The sequence below is a fragment of the Pleurodeles waltl genome, chromosome 8 (assembly GCF_031143425.1).
Source record: "Pleurodeles waltl isolate 20211129_DDA chromosome 8, aPleWal1.hap1.20221129, whole genome shotgun sequence".
Classification (NCBI taxonomy): Eukaryota; Metazoa; Chordata; class Amphibia; order Caudata; family Salamandridae; genus Pleurodeles; species Pleurodeles waltl.
The window spans coordinates 808,944,972-808,969,264 of NC_090447.1; the positions used below are offsets into that span (position 1 = coordinate 808,944,972).

General features: G+C 42.3%; 1 protein-coding gene across 1 annotated transcript in view; it reads left to right on the forward strand.

Moving 5' to 3' along the window:
- The window catches only part of TMTC4 (transmembrane O-mannosyltransferase targeting cadherins 4), a 446,521-nt gene that overhangs the window by 144,487 nt on the left and 277,741 nt on the right, over positions 1-24,293 (forward strand). Inside the window, exon 6 of the mRNA XM_069205065.1 lies at positions 13,805-13,905. Within this exon, the coding sequence (XP_069061166.1) occupies positions 13,805-13,905 (101 nt within the window). The remainder of the gene's footprint in view (positions 1-13,804; positions 13,906-24,293) is intronic.

A 24,293-nucleotide genomic window follows, 5' to 3' on the forward strand; every position in this document is an offset into this window, starting at 1 on the left:
TATTGTGAACAGACAACTGAATTGTTTAGGTGAAGAACAGAATAAGGAGCATAAACCTATATAAACGTGTGTTTATGTATAACATATGTATGCAAGTATGCTCTTTACATACATCTGATGGCCATTAAGATTGTTTCAAAACATAACTCTTGTATGTCTTGAGCAGTGACTGATGTAACAACCTTAGAGAGCTTGTGTGTGTGTGTATATTTTATAGCCTCAGTGTACAGTTAATTTCATTAGAGGAACTAACCAAGTATCTTGAGCCCTGCGAGGAGGCAGTAAGCGCTAGGCAAAAATATATAGTCCATTTAGCTTCAGTCCATTCTTAGGAGTACGGAAGAAGGCAATGCGGGTCAGGAGAGGACAAATAAGGAAAGTCTTTAAAGTCAAAGCAGTAGTGGCTTCCATATTTTCAATGACCTGATATATTCACAGGGCTTGGAGTAAGGTAACTGGAGCAGGAAGGGAAAGGCCATTTACTGAATAGATTGTTAGAGCAATGTGTGTAGTCCAACCGGTGTTTGGTAGCAGACGGTGAAAGGATAGCCCTATATCTCTGTCCACAAACATTTGGATGTAGAACCGGTCCATTAATGCAACAGAATGTTATTTCTATAGGTTTGTAGGTGTTTTGTAACTGCCTTCATATTTCTTCCCTTGCATTTCTTTTGACTGATTAGGGCCCTGGATGCTTATGTGGACGGTGCAGTGGACATAGGGTGAGATGCTGTAGCATGTGGTATTTTACAACATGAGTTAAACCACCCCCTGGTGCTTGTCACAAGGATGTATATCAGCTCCAATGATAAGAAGAAAGAGTGCAGCCCTTTAATAGTTTCTAGTGCCTAAGCCTCCAACATACATGCTCCTTCATCGTTTGTTTCTCCTATGACCTAGATAACTTGGTCTGTCACATGTCTGTGCATTGGTAGTTGTGTTTTTAGGGTGCTTTTCTTGTTGACGTTTCAAACCGTCTTTGATATGCAAGTGCCATTCCCAGAAACAAATGCCCATTCTTTATATTTTTTTCATGTTTTTACATTTATTAAATGAAACATTCTTATTTTGTTCAGTTACTTACATTCCATGTCGTAAAAATTTAAGGGGATGGATGCCATTGAATACAATTTTGACTAGTTTTGTGTTTTCCAAAGGTACATTCAGTCATCACTCCTAGAAATTGTGCATGTCTATGCAGTACACCATATATTTAAAATCTAGACCTTCTTTTCCTTACAACAACCCTGCTGTATTCCATCACCAGGCCCAGAGAGCGCGATTACTATTAAACGTGCCCGCCAGCCAACACCATTTACTTCATTCATCTCTCCAATGAGTTCTAGATCCACCTTCTTTGAGTCTAATAATGAGACCTGCCTTCTGCCCTTCACCACCAACAGATTTTTTGGATTCTCACATTATTACTCTTTCCTAGCCAAAGAGGATCCCTCTTGTAAGACAAAAACCACGTCTGTCAGTTGGAACTTGTTATTTTCTGCTCCCATGATACAGGAATTAGATCACTTCCTCTGCATTATGTGTAATCAAATATGACACCACCCGAGAGTAAAACGTTACTTTCGATTTGCTCACCAGATGGGAATGGAAGACGTTTACAAGAGAAATATCACTACTTTGGATCATCTTCAGATCCTCATTATCAGCAAAGCATGATAATAAAACGGAACGTTTCAAAATTAAATGATGAGCAAACATTACCATAAAATCAAGTGTAGTGATTGCAGTAGGCACAAACAAGGTTGAACCTTTTCCCGGGGGCTCTTCATAAGTGGGAAAAAGTCACTAAAAGCACCCTGTAACCCTTTACATTTGTGATTAACTGATGCAAGCTTATACCTCAGCCTCTCAAAGTGCTAGCGCAAAGTGGGGAGCAAAGTCACTAGAAGCACCCTATACTTTTGTGGGGTCAAAACCCACATTAGCAGGCTGCAACTAGTCCTCTCCATAATCAGGGGATATCGAGAGACAGCAAAAACAATGTTTTGGCTCGTGTCCTGTCTCAGAATACAAAGAGCCTCAACATACATTCTTACACCTAGAATCCTGCATATTGGGAGCATCCATTTTGTTCCTCCTCTTCACATAAGCGTGACAGAAAAACAATGCATGCTCCACAGTTTCCTTGAAATCACTACAGGAAGGGCATGCCCACCTATCCTGCTCGAGCGATCGACCCCAACCTGAGGTAAAGGAGAACAATGAAAGAGTGCCATAGTAGAACTGAAGGCAGAGTTTCCTATTTGTCATAGGTTCAGTCTCATCAAGGAGCGGCTCCCCCTTAAATTAGTCCTTCGCCAAAAGAATAGCATTAAACAGGGGTCCAAAGGAAGATGGGAACGGCATTAAATTCAGTATATACTGGCCATAATTGGCATTAATGGTGTGCGTACTAGTGATTCCATTTGACATCGGGTCTTCCCAAGCATCTCTCTGATGTACTTTAACTACATGATTTTACCGCAGCCCAGTAAACCCTGGATTTCTTCCTACCCCTGTCGGTATGTTATGAGTTTGGGTGTAGCCCATAGCCTCCTCCCATAGAGGATTGGTCTCAGCCCTATTTAATCTATAATTGGCCGAATACCCATATCGAGCCAGAGTGGCAGCAAAGGGGTACTAACCAGAAGACCTGTCGGCTGGTGCAGAAATCAGTTTTCCACTATGGCAAGGACCGCTGCATCCTTATGGCCCCATAGCTCCACTCCATAAAGGAGAAGCCCCCATTTCCTGTTGTCTATAAATTTGCAGCGCCGTAAAAAATTTGGTGGAATTTAAAACCACTTTGTACTTTTATCAACCCCCAAGTGTGTTGCTCAAGTTTGTCTACACATGTCAACACGGTGACTCCATTCCAACTGCTCAGTGAGAGTTAATCGCAGGTACTTGGAAGTGTGCACATGCTCCAATATGAGGTCTTTAAGCTGCAGATTGGGTCTAGTGTGCGACAGGGGTTGGAAACCATATATTTTGTTCTGGTGACATTGATAGCCAATCCCCTTTTGGTGCAAAAATTATCAAAACAATCTAGAATCCTCTGCAGCTCCATGAGTGATTTGGATATTAATAAAGTCTTATCTGTAATCATCAAACCAGGCATCTTGATGCCTGCAAGGCTTGGGGGGTCTCCCTCACATCCATTCAAATGATCAGTCAGGTCATTGACATACATTATGAAGAGAGTAGAGGCTAAAACACAACCTTGTCTGACCTCTCTTGTGACAGGGAAGCAGTCTGTCAACTCTCCTAATTGACCACACCTCACCTGAGCATAATTATGGTCGTGGAGTCTTATAATGTTAACCAGTAATTATTTGGGGATCCACATGTCGGCCAGTACTTGCAAAGCATGTGCCTCGGGACCCGATGAAATGGAAAGCGAGATCTACGAACATTACATATAACCTCCCGCCTCCCAGAACCACCATCTTCCAAAAGAGCATTTGGAGGAGGAAGACCTTATCCAATGTCCTAGTGTTATTCCTAAAACCAGCCTGTAGAGGGGTAAGCACTTCATCAACAGCTAAACATTCCTGTGACCTTTCTAGGAGTATTCTACTAAATAACCTTGAGAGCAGTCATTGAGGCTTATAGGCCTATAATTGCTCGGAAGTGATGGGCAGCCTTTGTGCACAACAAAATATATCACCTAAATTCTTGACTTCCTTAGTTGCTTTTTTACTCTCTTTAGGGTCGAGCACTCAAGCGCTCTGACCGTGTTGCAAACAGTTTGTGGGCTTTTAACTTCGCTCATGTCATGCCCATCAGTTTGGTTGGTTCATGGACTGCCTTTTAAAATTCGCTTGATTTCATTCGTCATGCCTTTTCCGGGGTTTAGCCCTCCTCGAGAGCACGGGCAAACTACTGAAAAAATGCAAGGCTCTGTGTTTTTTCGCAAGGCTTCTGGACTACTTTTTCTTTTTATTTCCTACGCAGCACGATCTCGCTGGGCACTAGTCAAGAGCTTTGCATGACATTGACCCTGTTACATGAATAATTGTACTTTTGCCGGTTACATGTGATAATTGCACTTTAGCCGGTTACATGAATAATTGCATTTTTGCTGATACGTTTGACTGTGAGCAAACTTCTGTTTCCTTTTGTGTCTCCTTCACGCTTATGGTGGCCGTTGGCTCACTTATGTAAAACTGTTTTACTTTTCAGTTTCAATTTATGTGACAAAAAAGGTTAGCAGTTACAACGCTAATAGCTCTTACTCATTTTATTTATTATTGAGAAACTACAAATTATCCGCATATGGGAACTGTCCAGTCCTTTTCTCAGTTGACTCCCCTCTCTCTCTCTCTCTTTTCCCCTCGGCCTCTCTCGCCCTCTTCCTTGCATTTGAGGGAGGTGACATACTTGGGCTGGAACACTCCTTTTGTAGCGGGTTGACCCGATTTGCCTATGAATGATCACGTTCTGTAATGGCAACAGACACAGTAAACAGGCATTGGCAAAGCAAATTGATCCGGCTCCTTTATCAATGAAAGTTGTTAATTAATTGTCTTGTTTTTGTGTGTGAATGGTTGAAAGAATGGATGGTAAGTAAGTTTATGGATGGAAGAATGTGTGAGTGCATGTTTGGATGAGTAGTTGAGTGCATGGGTGAATGAATAGATGAGTGAGAGCATGGATTGAAAAAATAGTGTCTGAATGCATGAAAACATAGCTGTGCCAAGATAGCCAGTGCCTCGCATATCACAGTTAGGTTTATTAGGACGATGATTGATGTGTTGGTTCCTCTTAGATGTTATTAATATTGAGTTTCAAGACATCCCAAACACTGGCAGCTCTCTGCGCTGGCTTTTCCATTCAGTGTTGTTGTCTCCATTACAGTGTTTGCCAGTGGTTCTGTCAGCCTGGCATTCAAGCTTTTGAAGCACATTCCTTAAAAATTAAATGATTACTGACAGCAAATAAATGGGTTGTGTGACAGTGGCCTTTGTAGCAAGGGTGGTACAATGGCTTATTGTAAATAAAAGCGGAGAGTACATACATGACTTGGTGCTCATCGCCACCCTCGGAAGACAACAAGATTTCATCAGCAACATTTGGAAACATCATGGCATATGTTTGTATGGTGTATCTCTGTTTATATTGATGTGATGGAAGGTTTTTCTGGAAACAAACTGACAAGCCTCCTAAAACGTTTCCTGCTCTCTGCCCTATTGGTAGGTTTGAAGTATTCCATATTCCTCATTTGGAGGTTCTGTCCGTACATAGACTAATCATCAACCTTTAAACCCACAAAATACCTCCTGTACTCTTGAATTAAATCACCTATCCTGAAAACATTCTTCACCCTCCCAAAACATTTTCATCACCATTGATTTCAGTGGGCTAACCTACCAAATCCACTCAATTGCACCCCCCTACAATGGCGTCTCAAAAGGTATCCTTCCTGTAGGAAAAGGGTCTCATTTGGTGTGATGACTTCTCCAAGTTTCTGACTGAAGCTGCTTGTTTTTCAACTCTGTAGTGCAGTGGTTCCCAACCTTTTGCCTCCTGAGGACTCGCACTGAATCACTACTGGGAGCTTGAGACCCCTAAGCAATGTGTACAATTTAAATGTCAAACATTAAAACAGTAATTCACAAAAAATATACAAACAAGCACACACCAAGCAAATGCTCAAATTACTAATGATATAATTATTTTATATTGGAAAAAAATATGCAGAAATCAAAACATTTTAATGGGAGGGTTGCTGCTGCATCTCAGCGACTAATTTTTCAGTGTTTGTTTTTTATTTAGGAAAGCTGAATGCTCAGGTCGCATTCTGCATTTTCCAAGTGATTTCTGTTTTTATTTTTTGGGTACATAAAATCTGAGAAAGCTTTTTGACATAAATATGTGGTGAGGAAATGAAGTAAAACCGTAAGGCCGCTCATCCCTTCATACCCTCTCTTTCACATGTAATTAATTTGTTTTCTGTGTTTAGCACAACAGGATCAGTGGGTACTGATGTAACTGTACTCTCTACTTGCTGTCTGTCTTTAGCACATGAGGGCCTGTGGTACTGATGTCACTGTACTGTCTGCTTGAATATCTGTGTTTAGCATGTCGGATCCTGGGGAACGATGTAACTGTGCTGTCTGTTTAGGTGCTTAATTTTAGCATGTGAGGGCTGCTGGAATTATGGAGCAAGGGAGGAAAAGGTTATGTGGAAGGCTTATCTAAGTTATGCGGCAAGAAAATGCAAAGATCTGACACATTGTGTGATAGTATCAGTTCATTATATTGTCCTTAGGTTGAGCACAGCAGCACGCACGCGCTGCTTTTCTGACATCTTGGTATCTATGTGGGCTTTTAACCACGCCCACATCAAGCCTATCGCTATCGCTCATTCATGGGCTTGCCCTTCAAAAATCCTTTGTTGTCATTGGTAAATGCTTTACAATTGTCTCTCCTTAGGGCTGTTTGGTTACCGCCTGAGACATTGACCGTGTTACATGGCTAATTGCACTTTTGCCGATACGTTTGACTGCGAGCAAACTTCTTTTTCCTTTTGTGTCTCGCCTTCACGCTCATGGCCGCGGTGGGCTCGCTTATGTGAAACTGTTTTACTTTTCATTTTCAATTTATGTGGCAAGCAAAGTCAGTTAGGAGTTTACAACGCTAGTAGCTCTAACTCGAGTGAAAGCGAGACCCATTGCATTGCAAATGCTTGTTTGTATAAGGGAACAATTTCCGCCTCCCACCAGGTGGGCGGAATAGAGGCCCTCTTCACCATAGCATTAAAATAAGGTGTAAAGTAAGGACCCCAAACATTCATTTCACTAAGGTAAAGGTCACCCAGGATTTTATCAGGACCTGGAGACATATTAGGAATGATCTTGGAAATCGCAGATCTGACTTCTTGTGACAAAACTCCTATCTTTTCTCAGGTCCACTACCATATTGAAACAGGGGACTTCAAAGGACAATTAGCTTACCCAATAACAGAGTATAAGCTGGAAAAATGTGAAACCCAATCGGTAGCAATTGGACCGAATCCCTCAGCAGAGCCTGTTGACACCAAATTCCAATAAGTTTTCTGCTCTCCCTTTTGTCCAGGGTCAAAAAGCCCTTCCCACTTAGCAACCTCCCACTCCCTTTTAGTGTTAATCTCATCCCTATCATAGTGCTTAATGGCATGCATCAGGGCAACCCTAGCCCGCCTACAGGATATATTGAACCATGTTGGGGTGATTGCCTCCCTACAACCTTTAAAGTTTCCACATAAGAGTTTTTCGAAGCCCTTCAACCATTCTGAACTGACCTGCACTAATCTTCTTAAGGGTACCATTAGAGACAGCAGTCCCTTCTCTAGATAGAAGGTATTCCAAGTGTAATACCTCTATTTTATAAACTGTCCCCACCAATTCCTCAGTCTATGCCGGATTACCATTTCACTATGCGCGTGTTGTTAGTTGGCCTCAGTCTCCTATCAAAAGAATCCGTTGAGGTGGGTAACATGCCACAGGCAGGATGGAAAAGCTATTTCGGTAGAAAGTGCATTGTGGTCTTTATCCTGTCTTGAGAGGTCTACCATATCAGTCAAATGAGGCCAAACCCACAATCCACCAGGATATAATCAATAAGACTGGTGCTATAGGGACGATTTCAGGTATGTTTAGCTTCCCTTTCAGAAGCAGTTTTGTCAGCACAGGCATGTAAGCCCTGGTTTCGTGTTAGGGCAATAATTTGGAGAGCAGGGGAGTTTATTAATTTGAGGTGTTGCCGAATTGGGGATAGACCAGGCACTGTCTACCTCCTGAGTCAAAGCCACTAAATTGCCCTCTTAGGATTCGAATTGGCAATTAAAATCCCCTTCCGCTAGTTTCCACACTCAAGCCGGAGCAGATGCCAAGTGTGAACTTAACACCCCTAATGTTGAAGAGAATCTATTTTGCAACTAATTTCTTAAATACACATTACAAATATACAACTCAAATTGTAGAAAAGTCAGGGAAATACACAGACGATCCGGGGAAGTTCCTTCACCTTGCAGGAGAGAGCTGTACGCACCCATATGATTAACCCTCCGATGGGCTCCCCTTGCCTGCAGATAGAGCTACTTTGCTAAAGCGAACACATCCCATCCGCTGCACCACCTTAGTGCACCAAGTCTCCTGGAACATCCAGATGTCATATGAGTCAATAAACAGAGCCAAATCAGGACAGTCCAGCATAGAAAACAGCTCAGCCATAGTTTAGGAACGCAATCTAACAGGTGGAACTATACTAGGTACAGCCGATGCATCAGCAAAGCTAAGTCCTTTCCTCCCACCTCTGTCCAAACATGAACTAGTGCAACATGTTGCACTAGGAGAAGGGCCCAAATTACTACTAATAAAATTAAACCTTGATTACTTCGGCAAGCTGGATATGGGAGACCATTCAGCAGAGTCCGGTAGAAATTTAGGTGGCTCAGTCGATGACTCTGGCTTGGGCGGAACACTCTGCCTAATAATACACAACGCTGCAGGATATCTCATAACTGGGAAATCACCTTGTGCAAACCTCTTAGATCGCCCAGTCGTAGTAGTGTTAAAAAGTCTGTTTCCTAAATAAGGGGTGTCGATGCATTCACTACCCCACAACTTCTTGCATGCATTAGCTGATATGGGACAGAACTGTGAGGGCCCACTGTTGGAGTTTGTCAGTCTACATCGGCAAGGACTTTATAACGATTAGAGATGGAGAAACTAGATAAGCCTTGCACACGGGCAGGGCCATTAAATGCATAAGCTATTGAATGAGCAGACCGTGTGCGTTGGGACCATAGAGGGGCTGCTAATCTGTGTAGGTGGGAGAGGGGTTTTAAAAATAACGCAATGGAAGCAGGTCAATACCTGAAGAGCCTACGCGTCCACAGTGATGGCCCGACAGTAAACATTCCACCAGATATGGAGACCTGAAGTTAATGACCATACAGTCTCCAGAATGGTCCGCCTTGGAAGGACCCAACCACCCCCACCATATGAGTTAACAAAATGCCATTCGCTTGGGAAAGAGGAACATTTCTGTGTTTCACCATCCAGTCCAATGCTTTATTAGTGAGCTCACCCATGGCTTCCCTCTGTCCCTCCCGCAACTGCAGAACTCCAAGAAGAACCACTACATAGGAGCAGGAGGCTGGTGGTAGATCAATCACTGGGTGACTCTGTGGTGGAACATGAGCATTAGGCAGGGGTAAACGAGGTCTAGAAACATTGCTCATGCTGCCCCAGGTGAACTCTAGAGGAACGGAGTTCCCACGTGAACGAGGGGGTGGTAAAGGAGCTACAGGCTGTAAACTGCATGTGAATGAATGGACAGATAAGGAACTATTCGCTGTCACACCATCTAGAGCAGCAAGAGGGTTACTAAAGTGGGTTGGTCAGACATAGCCCGCTGATTATTCCTGAGGGCAATACTTTGAGCATCAAAGACATGGGGCTAGCCTACTTTGAGATCCCTAAATACTTGTTTGTTCGCCAGCAATCTGTCAAGAATGAAAGAGAGTTCATCCATAAGTAGGTTTTTAAACTCTGTGGCACAATCCTTTTTTAAATGAACCACACAGGGAGGGGCAGTGGCTGGCCTGTCAACTACAGAAAATGTTTTGAACTGCTTCATAGTATCCTTGGAACCTAGCATAGACTGAGGTGCCACATTATTAACAGATAAATGTTGGTTTTGGGCTTGCTATCTGGGCTGTTTAGCTGCTGCCGAATAGTGAGAACTGACCTCAAGGGACACATCAGTAGAGCAAATATGTGAAGATGGAATAGAAAGAGAAGCCCCAACATGATCCGTGGGTACAGCCAAATTATCAGCAGTAGAAGAGTTCACATCCTGCGCCAGACTCTGCTAGGGCCCAGACCCCAAAGACAATCTCCTCCCAGTAAGTGCTATACCCGTGAAGATAACCCCTATTGCACACTGCAAAATCCTGAGAGGTAGTCTTGGGGGAGAGAGAGGAATTGAGAGGGCACCCCCCCCCATAGCTTTCCTTTTGCCCATCATATATAGAGCTCAGCAAAGGCAGATTGAATAACTTAAAGTAAGTACTTGAATGTCCAGTGCTGGGAAGAAATTTTATTCACACATCCAAACATTGCAAAATATCAGTAATCACCCCCGAGGACGGAAGTTAGAGGGGTGGCCAGGCCTGGCCTCCTCCAGGCATGGATGGGTGCAGACGGGCCCAGTCTTGGCCTGGTTTTCGCCTGGGCAAGTCGTGTGCATGTCCCACGCTACAGGAATGGGTGACGCGCTTTATTGCACTAGTACAGCTTCAGATGGGGGAGAGTGACAAGGCCACCTCCAGGGCCCTTGGGCTTGCTGGAACTTGTAGTCCTCCCCATGGTCGTGGCACAACAAAGCAGAGCAGCAATCCCTGCTGCGGGAACGGGCGATGTGCTTTATAGCACTAATACAGCTTCAGGTGGTTGAGATTGCCAGGGCCGCCTCCAGAGGCCCTATGCTTGCTGTAATTTGTAGTCCTCCCCTTGGTTGTGGCACAACAAAGTAGAGCAGCAACCCGCGCTGCGGGAATGGGCAACGCACTTTATAGCCCTAATACAGCTTCAGGTGGGGGAGATTAGCATGGTCGCCCCAGGGGCCCTAGGCTTGCCAGAACTTTTAGACCTCCCCTTGGTCGTGGCACAACAAAGCAGAGCAGCAGTCAGTGCTGTAGGAACAGGCGACGCGCTTTATAGCGCAAGTACAGCTTCAGGTGGGGAGATTGACGGGGCTGCCCGCCTCCATGGGTCCTGTGCTTCCTGCAACTCATAGTCCTCCCCTTGGTCATGACACAACAAAGCAGAGAAGCTACCCCACAATTCTACATGCAGACATTCTAACAAAAAAAAATCCATATTTGCACCCTCTTCTTTGTAGCACACCTGCACCTATTGGAACTGGAGCACTCAAGTTTTTCTAAAAAAATGTCAGTGTGAAACATAAAGCATATGTTAGTGGCATGGACCTGTAGTGTATATAAAAGTTTATTTTGGACATGTCATATAGTACATTTGCCAACTCAATTGCAGATACACATGCCCCGAAGTCCTTAGTCCACTAGTCCACTCAATTACGTTTTTGTCCTAAGATTTCAAGTTGTATTGTTGATTTCTTTTATATCTCATTTCTCATTTCATTCTTGTAAGTTTCCTTGAAAGCATGTTCTCAAATACTACATCACCTATTAATTTGTTAACTTTTACAGTGTCCGAATCTTGGTTAATTACCCCTTACTGTTCCATAATTCTCAAATCACTAGTTGGAAGATGGCCTGATTATGAATTTGTGCCTTTTATTGCACTTGATAAATAACTATACCACAAGGTACAATATTGGGTGACATAAGTAACACCATTGATGAGTTATTGAGGAATAACATGCAGATGTTTGTGTTTAACTCACCAAATTCATCATGATACAGTAAATATCGTATGCTTTCCCCCCGTAAATTTCGGCAGGTTTGGCCTGAAATGTAACAAAGTTTGAGGTATTTAACGTTTCCGATATTTATCAAATGCTTTAAATAGCTACTAACTCATAATGCTGAGCCCTGCGTAAACGGGGGTTTACACATGGTTGGGAATACACTGTCCAGCTCATAATAAGGCCTCAAGAGTTTTGAATCATTTCATTAAGACATGGGCCACATTAATCGAGTTCTGCAATTGCAGGGTTTTACCTTCTTTTTTAAAGTACAGAATCATTTTACATATGACTGACCATGTCGTGCTCATTTCCTTACCATAAGTTCATTAATATTATGGTAGAAAATGTGTTTTTCTAAATTCTGCTGGATTGCTGTTGCTTTGCACTTTTCAACCCCAGTTCGATTGGCGTACTGTACTAACTGTGAGTTGGATTGTAGTTTAACCAGCTCGGTCTTTCACGGTTTAAGGTTTTGAAAAAAGTGCTTGTCTGCGGAGTGGTACTTGTGTAGAAACTCAATGTATTGAGGATTAAAAGCCGTAAGGAATCTGGTACTTTAAGCCCTTTATTTCTTTGTAGCAGTACAACATGGCAATGTCCATCTCTTATAGACTTAACACCCAAGGACTTTGCACTGGAGCAAAAATAGCAGTAACCACTAATGGAGAAAAACTGATTAGCCATGATTAAACCGTTCAGGATTAGACTTTTCCTGGTCCATTTAGTACTAATTTCAAGGAATATGGACCAACTCATCCATGTCATGATTGAATGTGATTGTGGTATATCCCTCACACTAACACATTTTAGGACAGCAGAAAATATTTCTAAAATGGCTACACAGAATTATTTACTTATATTTTTTACTTCTCTTAACCATGGTTTGCAGGGTGGCGTGGTAAATGGCCTGGATGGATAACTGGGCTGGATTTCTAAACGTTCATTAATGTAAAGTAGCAAATTAGAAAACAGTAATGTACATTTTTACCATTGTTTCCATAGGCTTTGAAGGTGGAACGTTTTCCCTCACAAAAATTTCCAAAGCATTCCATAGGTTGTTAACCCCTTTTATGTAGTGGCTTAGACTGTGTGGTTACCCAGTGGTGTAAGAAGGGTACCATGGGACCTATTACAAGAGTGGAAAATGTCACCACATAGTTATTGTAGGATGTCTCTGACACAAACTCTGCTTAGTTAACCACATTCCTCGACTTAGTGCCCCTCATGAATCATTTCCCTGCTTTAACTGTGTGATACACCTCCCCACTGTCATCCCCCCTACTGCTATTCGCTCGTTCATACAGTTGCACACCCCCATGGATGCTCATGAGGACCTTCTATATTGTTCCACACTTTATCCCGATATCTGTGGTCATGTTGGCTTTCTAATCGGAATTTTGCCCTGCGTGTACAAATGTATTAGTTTTTGTTGGTTTTTAACAAAAATGAACATAAAGTCTTTTAAAAAAAGAATATCAGTACCCATTTGGCTTCCCACCCATCAAGACCCCACCCCACAGATATTGATTACTGCAAGATATTTAAATATCATAGCCACATCTCCTACTTGTGTTTCTTTTCATTAAAGTATCCCAGTCCCTCCCCATTGTTACACTGGAAACATTAGAGTCGTTGGATTTAAAGATCCTTTCTTTAGTTGTTTCAGTGCCATTATCACAGTCTGGTCTGCTCCACAAGCCCTGTCCACTTAATTGTCTTATTGGTTTTCCTTTATCTTTTTTTAAATATTTTCTTTCTATCTAAGGTGCTGTGTCTAAGGTACTGACGGATATCCCCTCCACATTTTTACAAGTACATTATATCCTATGGCACTTGTAGTAAGGTGAACAGAATGCCCATCACATGACAGTGTAACCTGTCGCTAAATTATAAATCCGGCCCTTATTCTGGTAGAGCCTGCAAGGTCTTCCAAATCTTGCAGTTGTCTATACCGTATTTTTAATGATATTAAGGTTGGGAACACCTGGTGACCGCATCATGCACTCCGTCCTTTTGGTCTTCTGAGGAAGTAGGGGATCTGTTTAAAATTACGGGCTCTGCTGTTTGATTCTGCGATACGAATAAAGGTGTGGGGGCAGTCCAGGGGATGTGGGGGGGGGGGAGATCCCAGTATGTTTTCTGACTTTACCACATATCTTGTGATTTGCTTTGCGTTATGTTTAGACATTTGACACGTTATAAGTATAATACATTGGTTTTAAGCATATGTTTAGCATTATTATACAACTAATGGAAAGAAAAACATTTGATGGATGTGTCAATATGAGTTGAAAAAACAAACGTGCGCTTCATTTTTCAACTGACATATCAGACCGACTCTGTGAAACTTTTTCCTTTATAGGCCATAAAGAAGGAACCCCTTTTTCTGCATCTTGGGTGCTGTTCAGTGTCCTTTTAAGTGCAGTCGCCATGCTATGCAAAGAACAAGGAATTACAGTTTTGGTAAGAGCTCTGATTATCACCTTACATTGGCTTCAAAAACAGAAAGTATTTATATTTTTTTTGTTGAACTGTAACTACTCTGCACACAAGTGCTTCTGTTTTGCATTTACCCAATATGAATGGCTTCTTAGTGTGCTTAAAGTTGCAAATGTTTTTCAAGCAATTGTATTTATTTACAAAGGATACACTCATCAAATGGTGAGGAAAGAACTAAATAAAATTGTTTTCTCAGATAATCTTGATAAAATACAAATCTCTAATGGTTTTACAGTATTTAAATATCAACAGAAAGCAGACCCACAGATTCCTCCTAGCCCCATCTCCCTCCCACCTCCCCCCTCAAGATTGGCACCAACAAGATCTACATTGCTCCTTTTATCAGGTGTCCCTAATCTATATGAGCTAAATTTGTGGTGAACCTGCACTACTCCTGTGGTGATCATCAACTATTTTGCTGGACCTCTATATATTTGACTCCGTTCTCTGTGGATTATGCCTGAGAGCCTGATGTCTGTAAGGCACGTGAGTACCCGGACCTCCCCCGTAGGGACACCAGCACCCAACCCCATTTCAAATCAAAGTTGTGTTTTTTGTGGTATTATTTACAGTCAAAGTGAACTTTTCCATTACTGAGCAGTATCAGCGGAATCCATTGGGCTGCATTTGGAACCTCTTCTTTGGCACAGACATCAGCTACTACTTGCTTCGCAGCTGGAATAAACTGGGAGCCAGTGCTAATGAGGTATTGTGAGGTCACGAGGGGAGCCTTGGGAGTCTTTGGGAGAGGTTTCGCCAGTTTAGAACACTTCAAAAATACATGTAAGTCAGTCTCTTCTGCTTTTAGACCTACTAATGATTTTCCTGTTCACCCTATTATGAACTTTGGCTGGAGGGTAGAAGCATCACAGTAGGGTTTACAAGATGCTTCACCCTGCTCTTGTTATCATTTTGTTCTTCTGGATGTGTCAGCCAGACCTTTTCCCACAGTTTCTTTCCTAGGCCTGTTTCCTCGCTCAATTGCTAGCATGCGCTTCCCATTTACCCACCCCTGTAAAACTTGTAAATGCTTAAAATTAATCATGATCCCTCTGAACTACCTTACAACCACTTCTTGAATAGAAGTAATTTCCCCTTTCTTGATTGAAGGGTGTGAGACTCAGTGCCTCACCAGACTTGAAATCTTTCCTTTCAAAACAACCCAAACTTCTGTTCTATTTGTTCAAATGTTTTAATTTGTCCCTTTACATAGTTCCAATATTAGAGTGCAACATTTGCTCTTCCACTCCTCAGACATCCTGTGCCTCATTACTGGATTAATGCCGGTATTGTTACTTATCAGCATAATGGGAGTTTGGAGGTGGTCAGGACTCAACTTAATTTCAGCAATTTCTTTTTACTGACATAGTGGTTGTTGGTTCCTAGTCCTTGACCAGTATCTGTAGGAGGAAATTTGAGCATCTTGATTGAATCCTATATGTTATTTTCATCTGATAGTACAGAACAAAGTAGGATGTTTTCCTTTTTCGTTTTTGATAGTGATAACTGATAATGCCTTTGCACATTCCCACTTTGACTTTAGTGATTCCATACACCTAATTTTCCCAAGAAATGTATTTTGAAATTTCAACATATTAAAAATGCTACTATTCGTACTATTTTGAACTAAACAAATCAAATATGTTTCTGACTCCTTGTGTTGGCTACCAGTATCTAAATGGAATGCAGTAAGTCTACTTTATTATGTTTAGGATTTATTTATTTCTTAAGCTCCACCTTGCGCATAAAATTTAGTAAATATGTTCCATGCAATTCTTCGAGGTCCATCAGTCAACTCCTTCGGAAGTTCTGAAGTTTTAAATTAGAAATTCGGACAGCTGAACCTTTTAGGTCCAGGGTGCCGTTCGGTGAAGTGTCATCCCTCTAAACATTTGTGCTGAAAACGTACACCCTGGATTTGGAAAGAAATTAGAAATCGCTATTTATACAACTTAATTCTAATAGAATATAACCAGCACTGTTTATTCAACGTCTATAGCGCATAGAGACCTACTTAGGGTCCATTAAAAAAAAAAAAAAATACGATTACTTGAATAGCTATAATTTGTATGAATCCTCCACTGCAAAGGACTGGTCCTTCCTACATAATTACTAAATCCTTCCATTTGACACTCTGACTTGCAGTTTCTTTCAAATAGCTCACCTGCTTTATTGCCACCTTTGTAAAGATTTGATTCAACTTCTGAAAATATGTGCTATGCTTTGTCCATCCCCATTGCCTTTAATTGTGCTCTCACCTAAAGTACTTTAGTCTACACCTTTTGGGAGTGAGTATGATTATATGTTGCTTTTCTAATAGATATAGCTGTGCTTCGAATGCTACTGTTAGTTGGCCTTTGTTAAATGCTTAGTGTGTCCCATGGAAGCCTTTGGCCCAGTGTAATCCTCTCTAATCTTCTTGGAGACAATATGTATTTGTAGTTTTATTTTGATATGTGTTTATATTTCTATTTCTAATATATAAATTATGACATAACCAAACCTAGTTTATAGGCACCCTCAAGCCAAAACAATACATGCATAAAACAAATAAATATATAATAATATGTACAATGGTTAAAATAGCCAGCTCATAAAATTAACCAGAGATTGTGAAAAGACTGTAAAGTCACATAGTATCATCAAATATCAAAGTAATTAAACTAATACTTCATGTTTCTCTTAAAACTGCTGAATGGAGTTGTGGAGGGAGAGAAGTGAACTAGGCCTCTGGCTTCTCAACAAGGATCCCGCTAGCTGCTTAGTGGGTACTACCTGGGAATATACAAGTTAGGTTCAGCAGCAGATTGTGAGAGTCAAGCCGTTTGTTGAAGATGAAGCTCCTGATCACCACTTTGCCAGTTTCTGGCAAGACCCTTGCCCCTTCGGGAAACCATTATGTTTAAATATCTTCCTTTGAGTAACTTCCCTTCTGTATACAACAAGGTGACCTAAAGACTAGGCTCTTGACCTCTGTTTGAGTAACATAATTTGTCTGGTGCCAAGTTTACCCCACTTGTAGATACCTTAACAGATGGTCTACAACAACCATAGTATTTTCCCCTTGAACCTTCTGCACACAAAATCACATCTCCCCTTTTGTTAGTGGGCCCAGAAACAAGGTAGTTCCTATAGAATTTTCTCATCTACGTTTATACTAGTCTCACTTCAGTAAATGGTTCCTCCAACAAACACTCATCACCTTCAGGATTCTGCAGCATCTGCAAAGTGACATAGAACTGTCAGATAATCTTGAGCAACTCATCCTTCTCAGCCCATAAACCCTAATGCTCCTTTACTTATCCTCCTTTACCATGAAGCAACCAGGATCTCTTGAAATGTGACTTCCATTCTGAAATAATTTGTACAGTTAGCACTTCCACAACTCCTTTCTCCATCCTGGCCCAGTGCCCACCCCTCTAAACGATTTTGAATGATATCCTCTACCTCCTGTATGTTTTCATACTCCAGTGCTGGCTTCTCAGTTTGCTCTGATTAAACCACAGCCTGGAATACATTGCTGTCTTTTGCATGCCCATATTTCTCACTTGTTCTTTGTAGGTGTTGAAGAATGCCTTAATTCATTGAATCCATGTCAGAGACTGCAGGGATCCTACTCCACTTACTAATATTCCCATTGCTGCCAAAACAGCTTTGGTTCTTTGCCCCTAACCCTGTTTTCTTTTTTCCAATTACTAAACATCTTTGATATATACATATATACATACATACATACATACATACATACATACATACATACATATACTGATGGTTTGACCTTCATAATGGATTTGCATCCATTTCATGAAGACAGCAATCTAAGAGGTATGTCAACATCTGTATTGCATGCCATTTTTCATAAGAGATCTGTAACTGGTTTGAATTCATTTAGCTTTTCTAACGGTGAAGGCTGATTAGGTTTTGATCAGCTGACACAGAAGACAGGGCAAGCACACTTCCATATCTTGTTCAAGATCTTTTCTTTCTCTTCAAAAATATGCATTATTGTGAAATATCTATTTCTATCCCAGCGCTGCCTCAGCTGGGATGTACTGGTATGGTTAAGTCGCTGGTCTGAATTGTATTTTATAAAGTACAGCATATCATGGACATATGCTTGGCTGATCTTCTACGCCAGAAGATAAAATGTAGCTTATTTTGGACCTATTCCTGGATGACCTTCCACACCAGAAGATACTTACCTGATGTGGATGGTATTCCTGCTGGACTGGTTTTCCAGATCCACAAGCTTCCCTTGTAATTCAAATTTCTGTTCTTCAATTGCTTTAATTCTTGAGCACGAGTACTTAGGCACTGCTGGCTGTTCTTTTGCTGTAGTTTCCAGGTCGTTATTCATGGCCCCAGCGCATCAATATTGCATCTTATTTCTTAAATGCAGTATTTCAGACCTGGTTGAATCATGCCCACCTTCTCCTTTAGTTCTCCCAAGATGATGACTTATTGGTTCAGGCTTCAAACGTGGTGTTCTGGTGTGTTCCAAGGGATTGCCTGCAAGTATTTCCTGAGCCATCACTTTGGCAGCAGGTAGAACTAGCGTCTCCTGTGCCAGTAGTTCTTTGTTTGTTCTTAGGCCCACCATTTTGTCGCATGAGCTAGACGATATGTGATGCTGCTGGGTGATCATTTTAAGGATGGCCTGCAGAGGAAACCTTCTTCTGCCATCACTAGCTTGGCTGTGTCATGGGATTTGGCATTTTGTGTCTTCAGTGAGCACTATCAACTTAACACTGAGCTGAATCTTATGTCCAATCCGGGATTCACTGAGCCTCAGGTAGCAACATTTGCTTTCCAGTGGGGCTACACTTTTCCCTCCATAAAATTTTCATGACCTGCACTATGCCCTTATTTCGCCCTTGAGAAGAATTCTGTATATTAAATAGCTTTTACATGGAAGCCCACATAGGGTGCTCATTGTGAGAAACGAGATATAATCTCCTCAACTCAAAAAAGGTCTATTGAGGTCCTCTGTATGTGTTCAGGCCTTTCTTCCTACAACTGACTGGAGTCATAGGAATTACTAACCATTCAGGCATGGGTTTTTTCTCATAGTTCTAGTTTCTCCTGCATATGCAAAATGTTTTTCACTAATATGTTAACAGCTTTTGAGTACATTTTTGCCCGTTGGTGCTCCACAAAACTGTTCCAGTTGTATTGTTTCTGGAACTGATTGTAAGTATGTTTGCCATGGATGATTACAACCAGACTTATAAATTTCAACCAAATAAAATTGTTTAGTGTTTGCGTGGCAGCTGCCCATAGTTTGTTAGAAAAGTTATGGAAAGCTGCCTTACGTGCCAAATATTGTCTTATCAGGCTAAATTCTAGCTGGACCTGGGCCTGAAATGTATTTGTGAGAAGTGTGAACAGCTGCCTGTAGATGTTAGCACATAATGTTTTATTTTGTGTTATAATTTGAGAGGGTGGATGCCCTAATCAAATAATAATCACAGTGCTTCTAAGGGTGAACCATAAAAGTCAGTAAATGAACCTATGTTAACCTTTTGGTAGCCTGCACAAAGCAGTCAGGCTTAACTTAAAGGCAATTTGTGAAGTATGTATGCAGCACTCAAACAGTGCTAAAGTGAAAATACAACACAAGAACAATCCCAAACCCATTTAGATAAATAGAGTAAATGTTAATAAATAAAATTACACCCAAACGACAAAAATCCAACAAATAGAACTGGAAATATGAGTTTTTGAAATTTTAGGTGAAAATAACTCCAGGAAGCTCAAAGTGCCACTCGTGGCCATCTAGTCACGTCGGATGGAGGGAAAGTCACAAGTTCAGGACGACCACGATGGAGCGTGGGTCAGCTAAGGGGACCAGCTACTTCCTGCTGAATAGCTGCCTTCTCAAGGCTGCACAAGGAGCTGCTGTTTGCGTTAGCGGGGGCTTCAAGGTCATTGTCAGCCAGGGGAGCAGTATAAGTTTTGCAGTCAGTCACTGTTGTAACGCACAGAGCCAGTCGTCACTGGAGATTCGTACTGGCAGTTGATACAGGCTGTCACTGTTTGTGTAAATAGCAGGTCTTGCTGGGGAATTGCATTGGTGATTGTTGCAGACAGTCTCTGTTGGCGCTAAGTGCAGGTCCTACTAGCTTCGGTGGTAGTTTCCTGGCGTGAAGAGATCCCTTTGCATTTGCTTGGAGCCCAAAACATATGTATCTTCACCTTTTCTTCAGGAGGAGAACCATCTGATGCCAGCCAGTGATCCTGGGGAGGGCACTGCTTGAGGGTTCAGGACTCACTCCAGCAGAGGTCAGCAGCAGGGCACAGACAGGTCCAGTTGATGCTGGTCAGTTGAGCAGTTGTGCGGAGGCCTCTGGAAGCTTGTTATGCCCCTGTAGCTCAAACAGAAGATCAGCCAGCTGACCCTTGGAGTCATTTCTAGGGGTCCAATCTTCCTTCTTCAGACAGCAGCGTAGACCTTCTTCTGAATCTTCTACGGTCCAGGAGTGTTCTTACGAGAGTTTCTGAAGATGCTGTTCTTATCCCTGGTCCCATCTTTTGTGTGGGGGGAATTCCCTGGCCCACTCCCCAAAAAATTACTTTGGTTAGGTCTTCGCCTTCCCTTGGTCTTGGCTCCAAACTTTATGGGGTGACAAAGTCAAGGGCAGGCCTGGGGTCAGGTTCTGAAGAGAAAACACAATCCACAACAGGAGATCTGTTCAAAGTCATGTGACACTGGTAGAAAGGCACATTTGGTTTGAGCAAAGAAATGCTAACTTTCTAAAAGTTTCATTTTCAGAATAGTAACTTAAAATTCGACCTTAACATTAAAGAGGATTTTAAATTGCAATTTGAGTGTGAACAACATTTCTCTATCTGTCCCCAAACCGAAGTTATCACTTATTAATTTATTAAGTGTAATAGGGTTACCCACTCACTGATAATCAATGGGAGAGATAGCCTTAAATAACTTTAGACATTTTTCACTGCTAAGGCTTGTAAAACATAAATATACATGTCTGAATTTTTAAATACTATGCACACTTCCCTGTGACCTTTTATGGACTAGCATGTGGGTGGCTTTTAAGTATTAACAAACATTTATTTGGCAAAGCCAAAAGGTTTCACCTATGAGAGACCTATTGGCGTTGCCAGTGTTTTAAAGATGTTGCACTGCAGTGCGAGCATGGCTCTGTCTAAATAAAATACACTATGGCACGGCCAGTGTTGACCACACTATAGCGCTTTTTTAAAATTTACTTTAAGCCATGTTGAGCAGCAGCTCGTACCTGCGCACACTATTTGGCTTTGTTAATCAAGCTGGCTTACAGTAATAAAAGCGAAGCGCTATGTTCAGAGGCAGGGATGGGGAGGAGTAAAAAAGGACACAAGGGGGTGGGAGGGACAGGGCAAACAACAAGGACGTGGGAGGGGAAAGGTAGGATATGGCTATGGGGGGAACTACAAACAACAAAGGGTAAAGCAGTGATGAACTTGGGGAGGGTGATAGGTGGACAGGGCAAATCATGAGGTCAAAGGAGGCAGGCAGCGAGAAGAGGGAGATAGTGATTGGGAACAGGGCAAGCAGCAACAAATGTGGGCAGGGTGGGATGGGCAAGCAGAGACAGCAAAAGTAAGAGCGTAGTGCTGTACAGTTAACTAAAGCGCTTAAAAATGGAGAAAGTGCATAGGCGGACAGATTTTGATGACTTTATGAGAAAGGCGCAAAAATAGTAAGAATAAAGGACAGTCAGAGGCGGCTACGGGGAGCTGCAAGCATCAAAGGGAAAAGCAGTGATGACGTTAGGGGCGAAGGGGATTCGTGGACGGGGCAAGCCACACGATCAGAGGGGACAAGCATCGATAGGAGGAAGGTAGTAAGGGAGGGGAATAGGGCAAGCAGCAACGAATGCAAGCAGGGTTGGGCAGGACAGGCAGAAATAACCTGTAAAACGAAGCACTCGAGTGCCACACTACAAAATAAAAAACAAGTACCTCTGCAGGTGTGTGTGCACAGACAAAAAGCAGTGCTTGGTCCAGGCTCCACAGCAGAGGCACACACAAAGCCCCAGGAGGAAGCCGGAGACGAGGAAGAGGTGCTGCCCAATAAGAAGCAAGAAACAGAGACCAACATGGGAGCCAATCAGTGGTAAGTAAAGATAAGTAATGGGCAGTCTCTAAGCCCCTTTTAAGAATTTTTTTCCATTACAAGATATTTCACAAGCGCAAGCACTGTGCAGGTGAGACCTAAAAAGGAAGATTTAGGCCTGACAAAAGGTTTATTTCGCCAGGTTGAAATGGCAGTTTAAAACTGCACACAGACTGCAGGGGCAGGCCTGTATGCATGTTTTACAGCGCTACTTTAGTGAGTGGCACAATGATCACTGTAGCCCACTGTTGTATATATTGAAGAGTAGGGGGGCAAAACACACCCCTGTATTAGACCTTCTGTGGTGTAATTCTTAGTAGAGGCATGTTTTCCCTGAACTTAAACACAAAACTATTTTAGAGCTCTAAACACTGCTATTAGTTCTCCCCAGTTGGATGAGTGTAGATTCTGTAGTAGAGACCAACGCCCCTGAGTCTATAGGTTGATATTAATTAACCGCTCATTACAGACCACCTCAGCAACTACCAGCTCCTCGAAATCACATAGTCCAGTTTCAAGCCCAACCAAAGTAGAAAAACAGCACTCCTTGCCACCACAAACGACATCCACACGATCCTTGACAATGCATACATGATCCCTCTGGCCAAGGTCATCTGCAAACACAACATCAAAATCCTCTCCTGCACCCTCAACAAGCTACTTATACTCTCCCCTCTCAGAGAAGACCCCAGCACAAGAAACAAGTTCACTACCGACATGGCTGAATTCTCTAACTGGATGAAAGCCATCTCTCTTAAGCTCAACAGTGACAAAACAGAAGTAGTGATCTTCAGCAAGAGGATCTTACCATGGGACTCCAACTAGTGGCTGGTTGAACTCGGACTCACACACTCCCCCAGAAGCAATGACAGGAACCTTGGAATAATCTTGACAGCAAACTGGACATGACACTACAAGCACCATCACTGTATCCTTCTTCTGCATTCTGAAGATGCTGAGGAAGATCTTCAAATAGCTCACAAGCAACACTAGAAAAACTGTCACTCACGCCCTAGTCACCAGCAAGTTTGACTACGCAAAAACCCTTTATGCCGGGTTTACCATGTAACTCACTAGAAGACTACAAACCATCCAGAACTCAGCAGCCAGACTCATTTGCAGCGTCCCACACCAAACTCGTAACACCATACCTCAGGGAACTCCACTGGCTCCTGATATTCAACCATGCTCATTTCAAAGTCCTCACACACATTCAAGTCACTATACAACTCAAAGACCCACCTACTTGAATAGTCTCATCTTCTTCCTCAAACCACCCTGGCACCTCCGCTCCACACGGCTCCTACTCACACACAACCCACGTATACACAGAACCAGATCAGGAAGACTGGTGTTCTCTTACATTACTCCCAAAGCATGGAATGGCCTCTTACCACAAAGGGCCTCCTTTTCTCTTCTTGAATTCCATAAGAAGCTGAAGACCTGACTTTTCAATTAACCAACCTACCATAGGCAGGGCTAGGCACACACCACCTAGTTCCTCCAGTATGGCTTCTCATTCAATGGAGCTTGCAGTAATTGTAAAAATTAGTTGATTTCCGGGGGGAAGATGAAGATCCCAGCTTGTTTCTATGAATTCTACCACCACCTTAGACATTGTTTTAACTCGGCTGAAACTGGAAAGACAACCTTGAAACCCTAACAGGCCGGAACCGAATGAGAATGCAGTTGTGCTAGAAATGGATGTGGGATGAAGATGAATTCAGGAACTGTGAAGATGCATGATGATATATGTGCCACGCCTTTAACCACAGTTGTGCTGAATCTTGGGTTAATTGTAACTGGGATGATCCCAGTTGCCTAGTCTTAATTGCTCAGGGTCTGGGAAGGCAAACCTTGTTGAAAGCTAGCTTCTATAAACACTAGTTCTTGGGATGGAGGTAGCTGGCATTTCTTCTATTGAAAAGAAAACCATGGGTTCTTAGGCATGCTTATATCACTTTCAGACCTTCCAAGGTATGAGATCTTGAAGGTGCATGAAGAAACCAATCATGTGTATTAAACCCTAAGGATAAAGCAAAGTCACTGTCAGAGCTACTATTTTGTGAAGGTCCAGGGAGCTGATCTCAGACCGAACAGAATGTCAAAAACTGTCCCTCTCTTTTCTGCTAGTACTGAAATCACTTCATTTGAGTCATAGAAAAGGCAGTCCTTTTTTTTGAGCATGTGGCCAAGGTGTCTGCCTGATTTGTGAGTCTGTTGGGAGAGT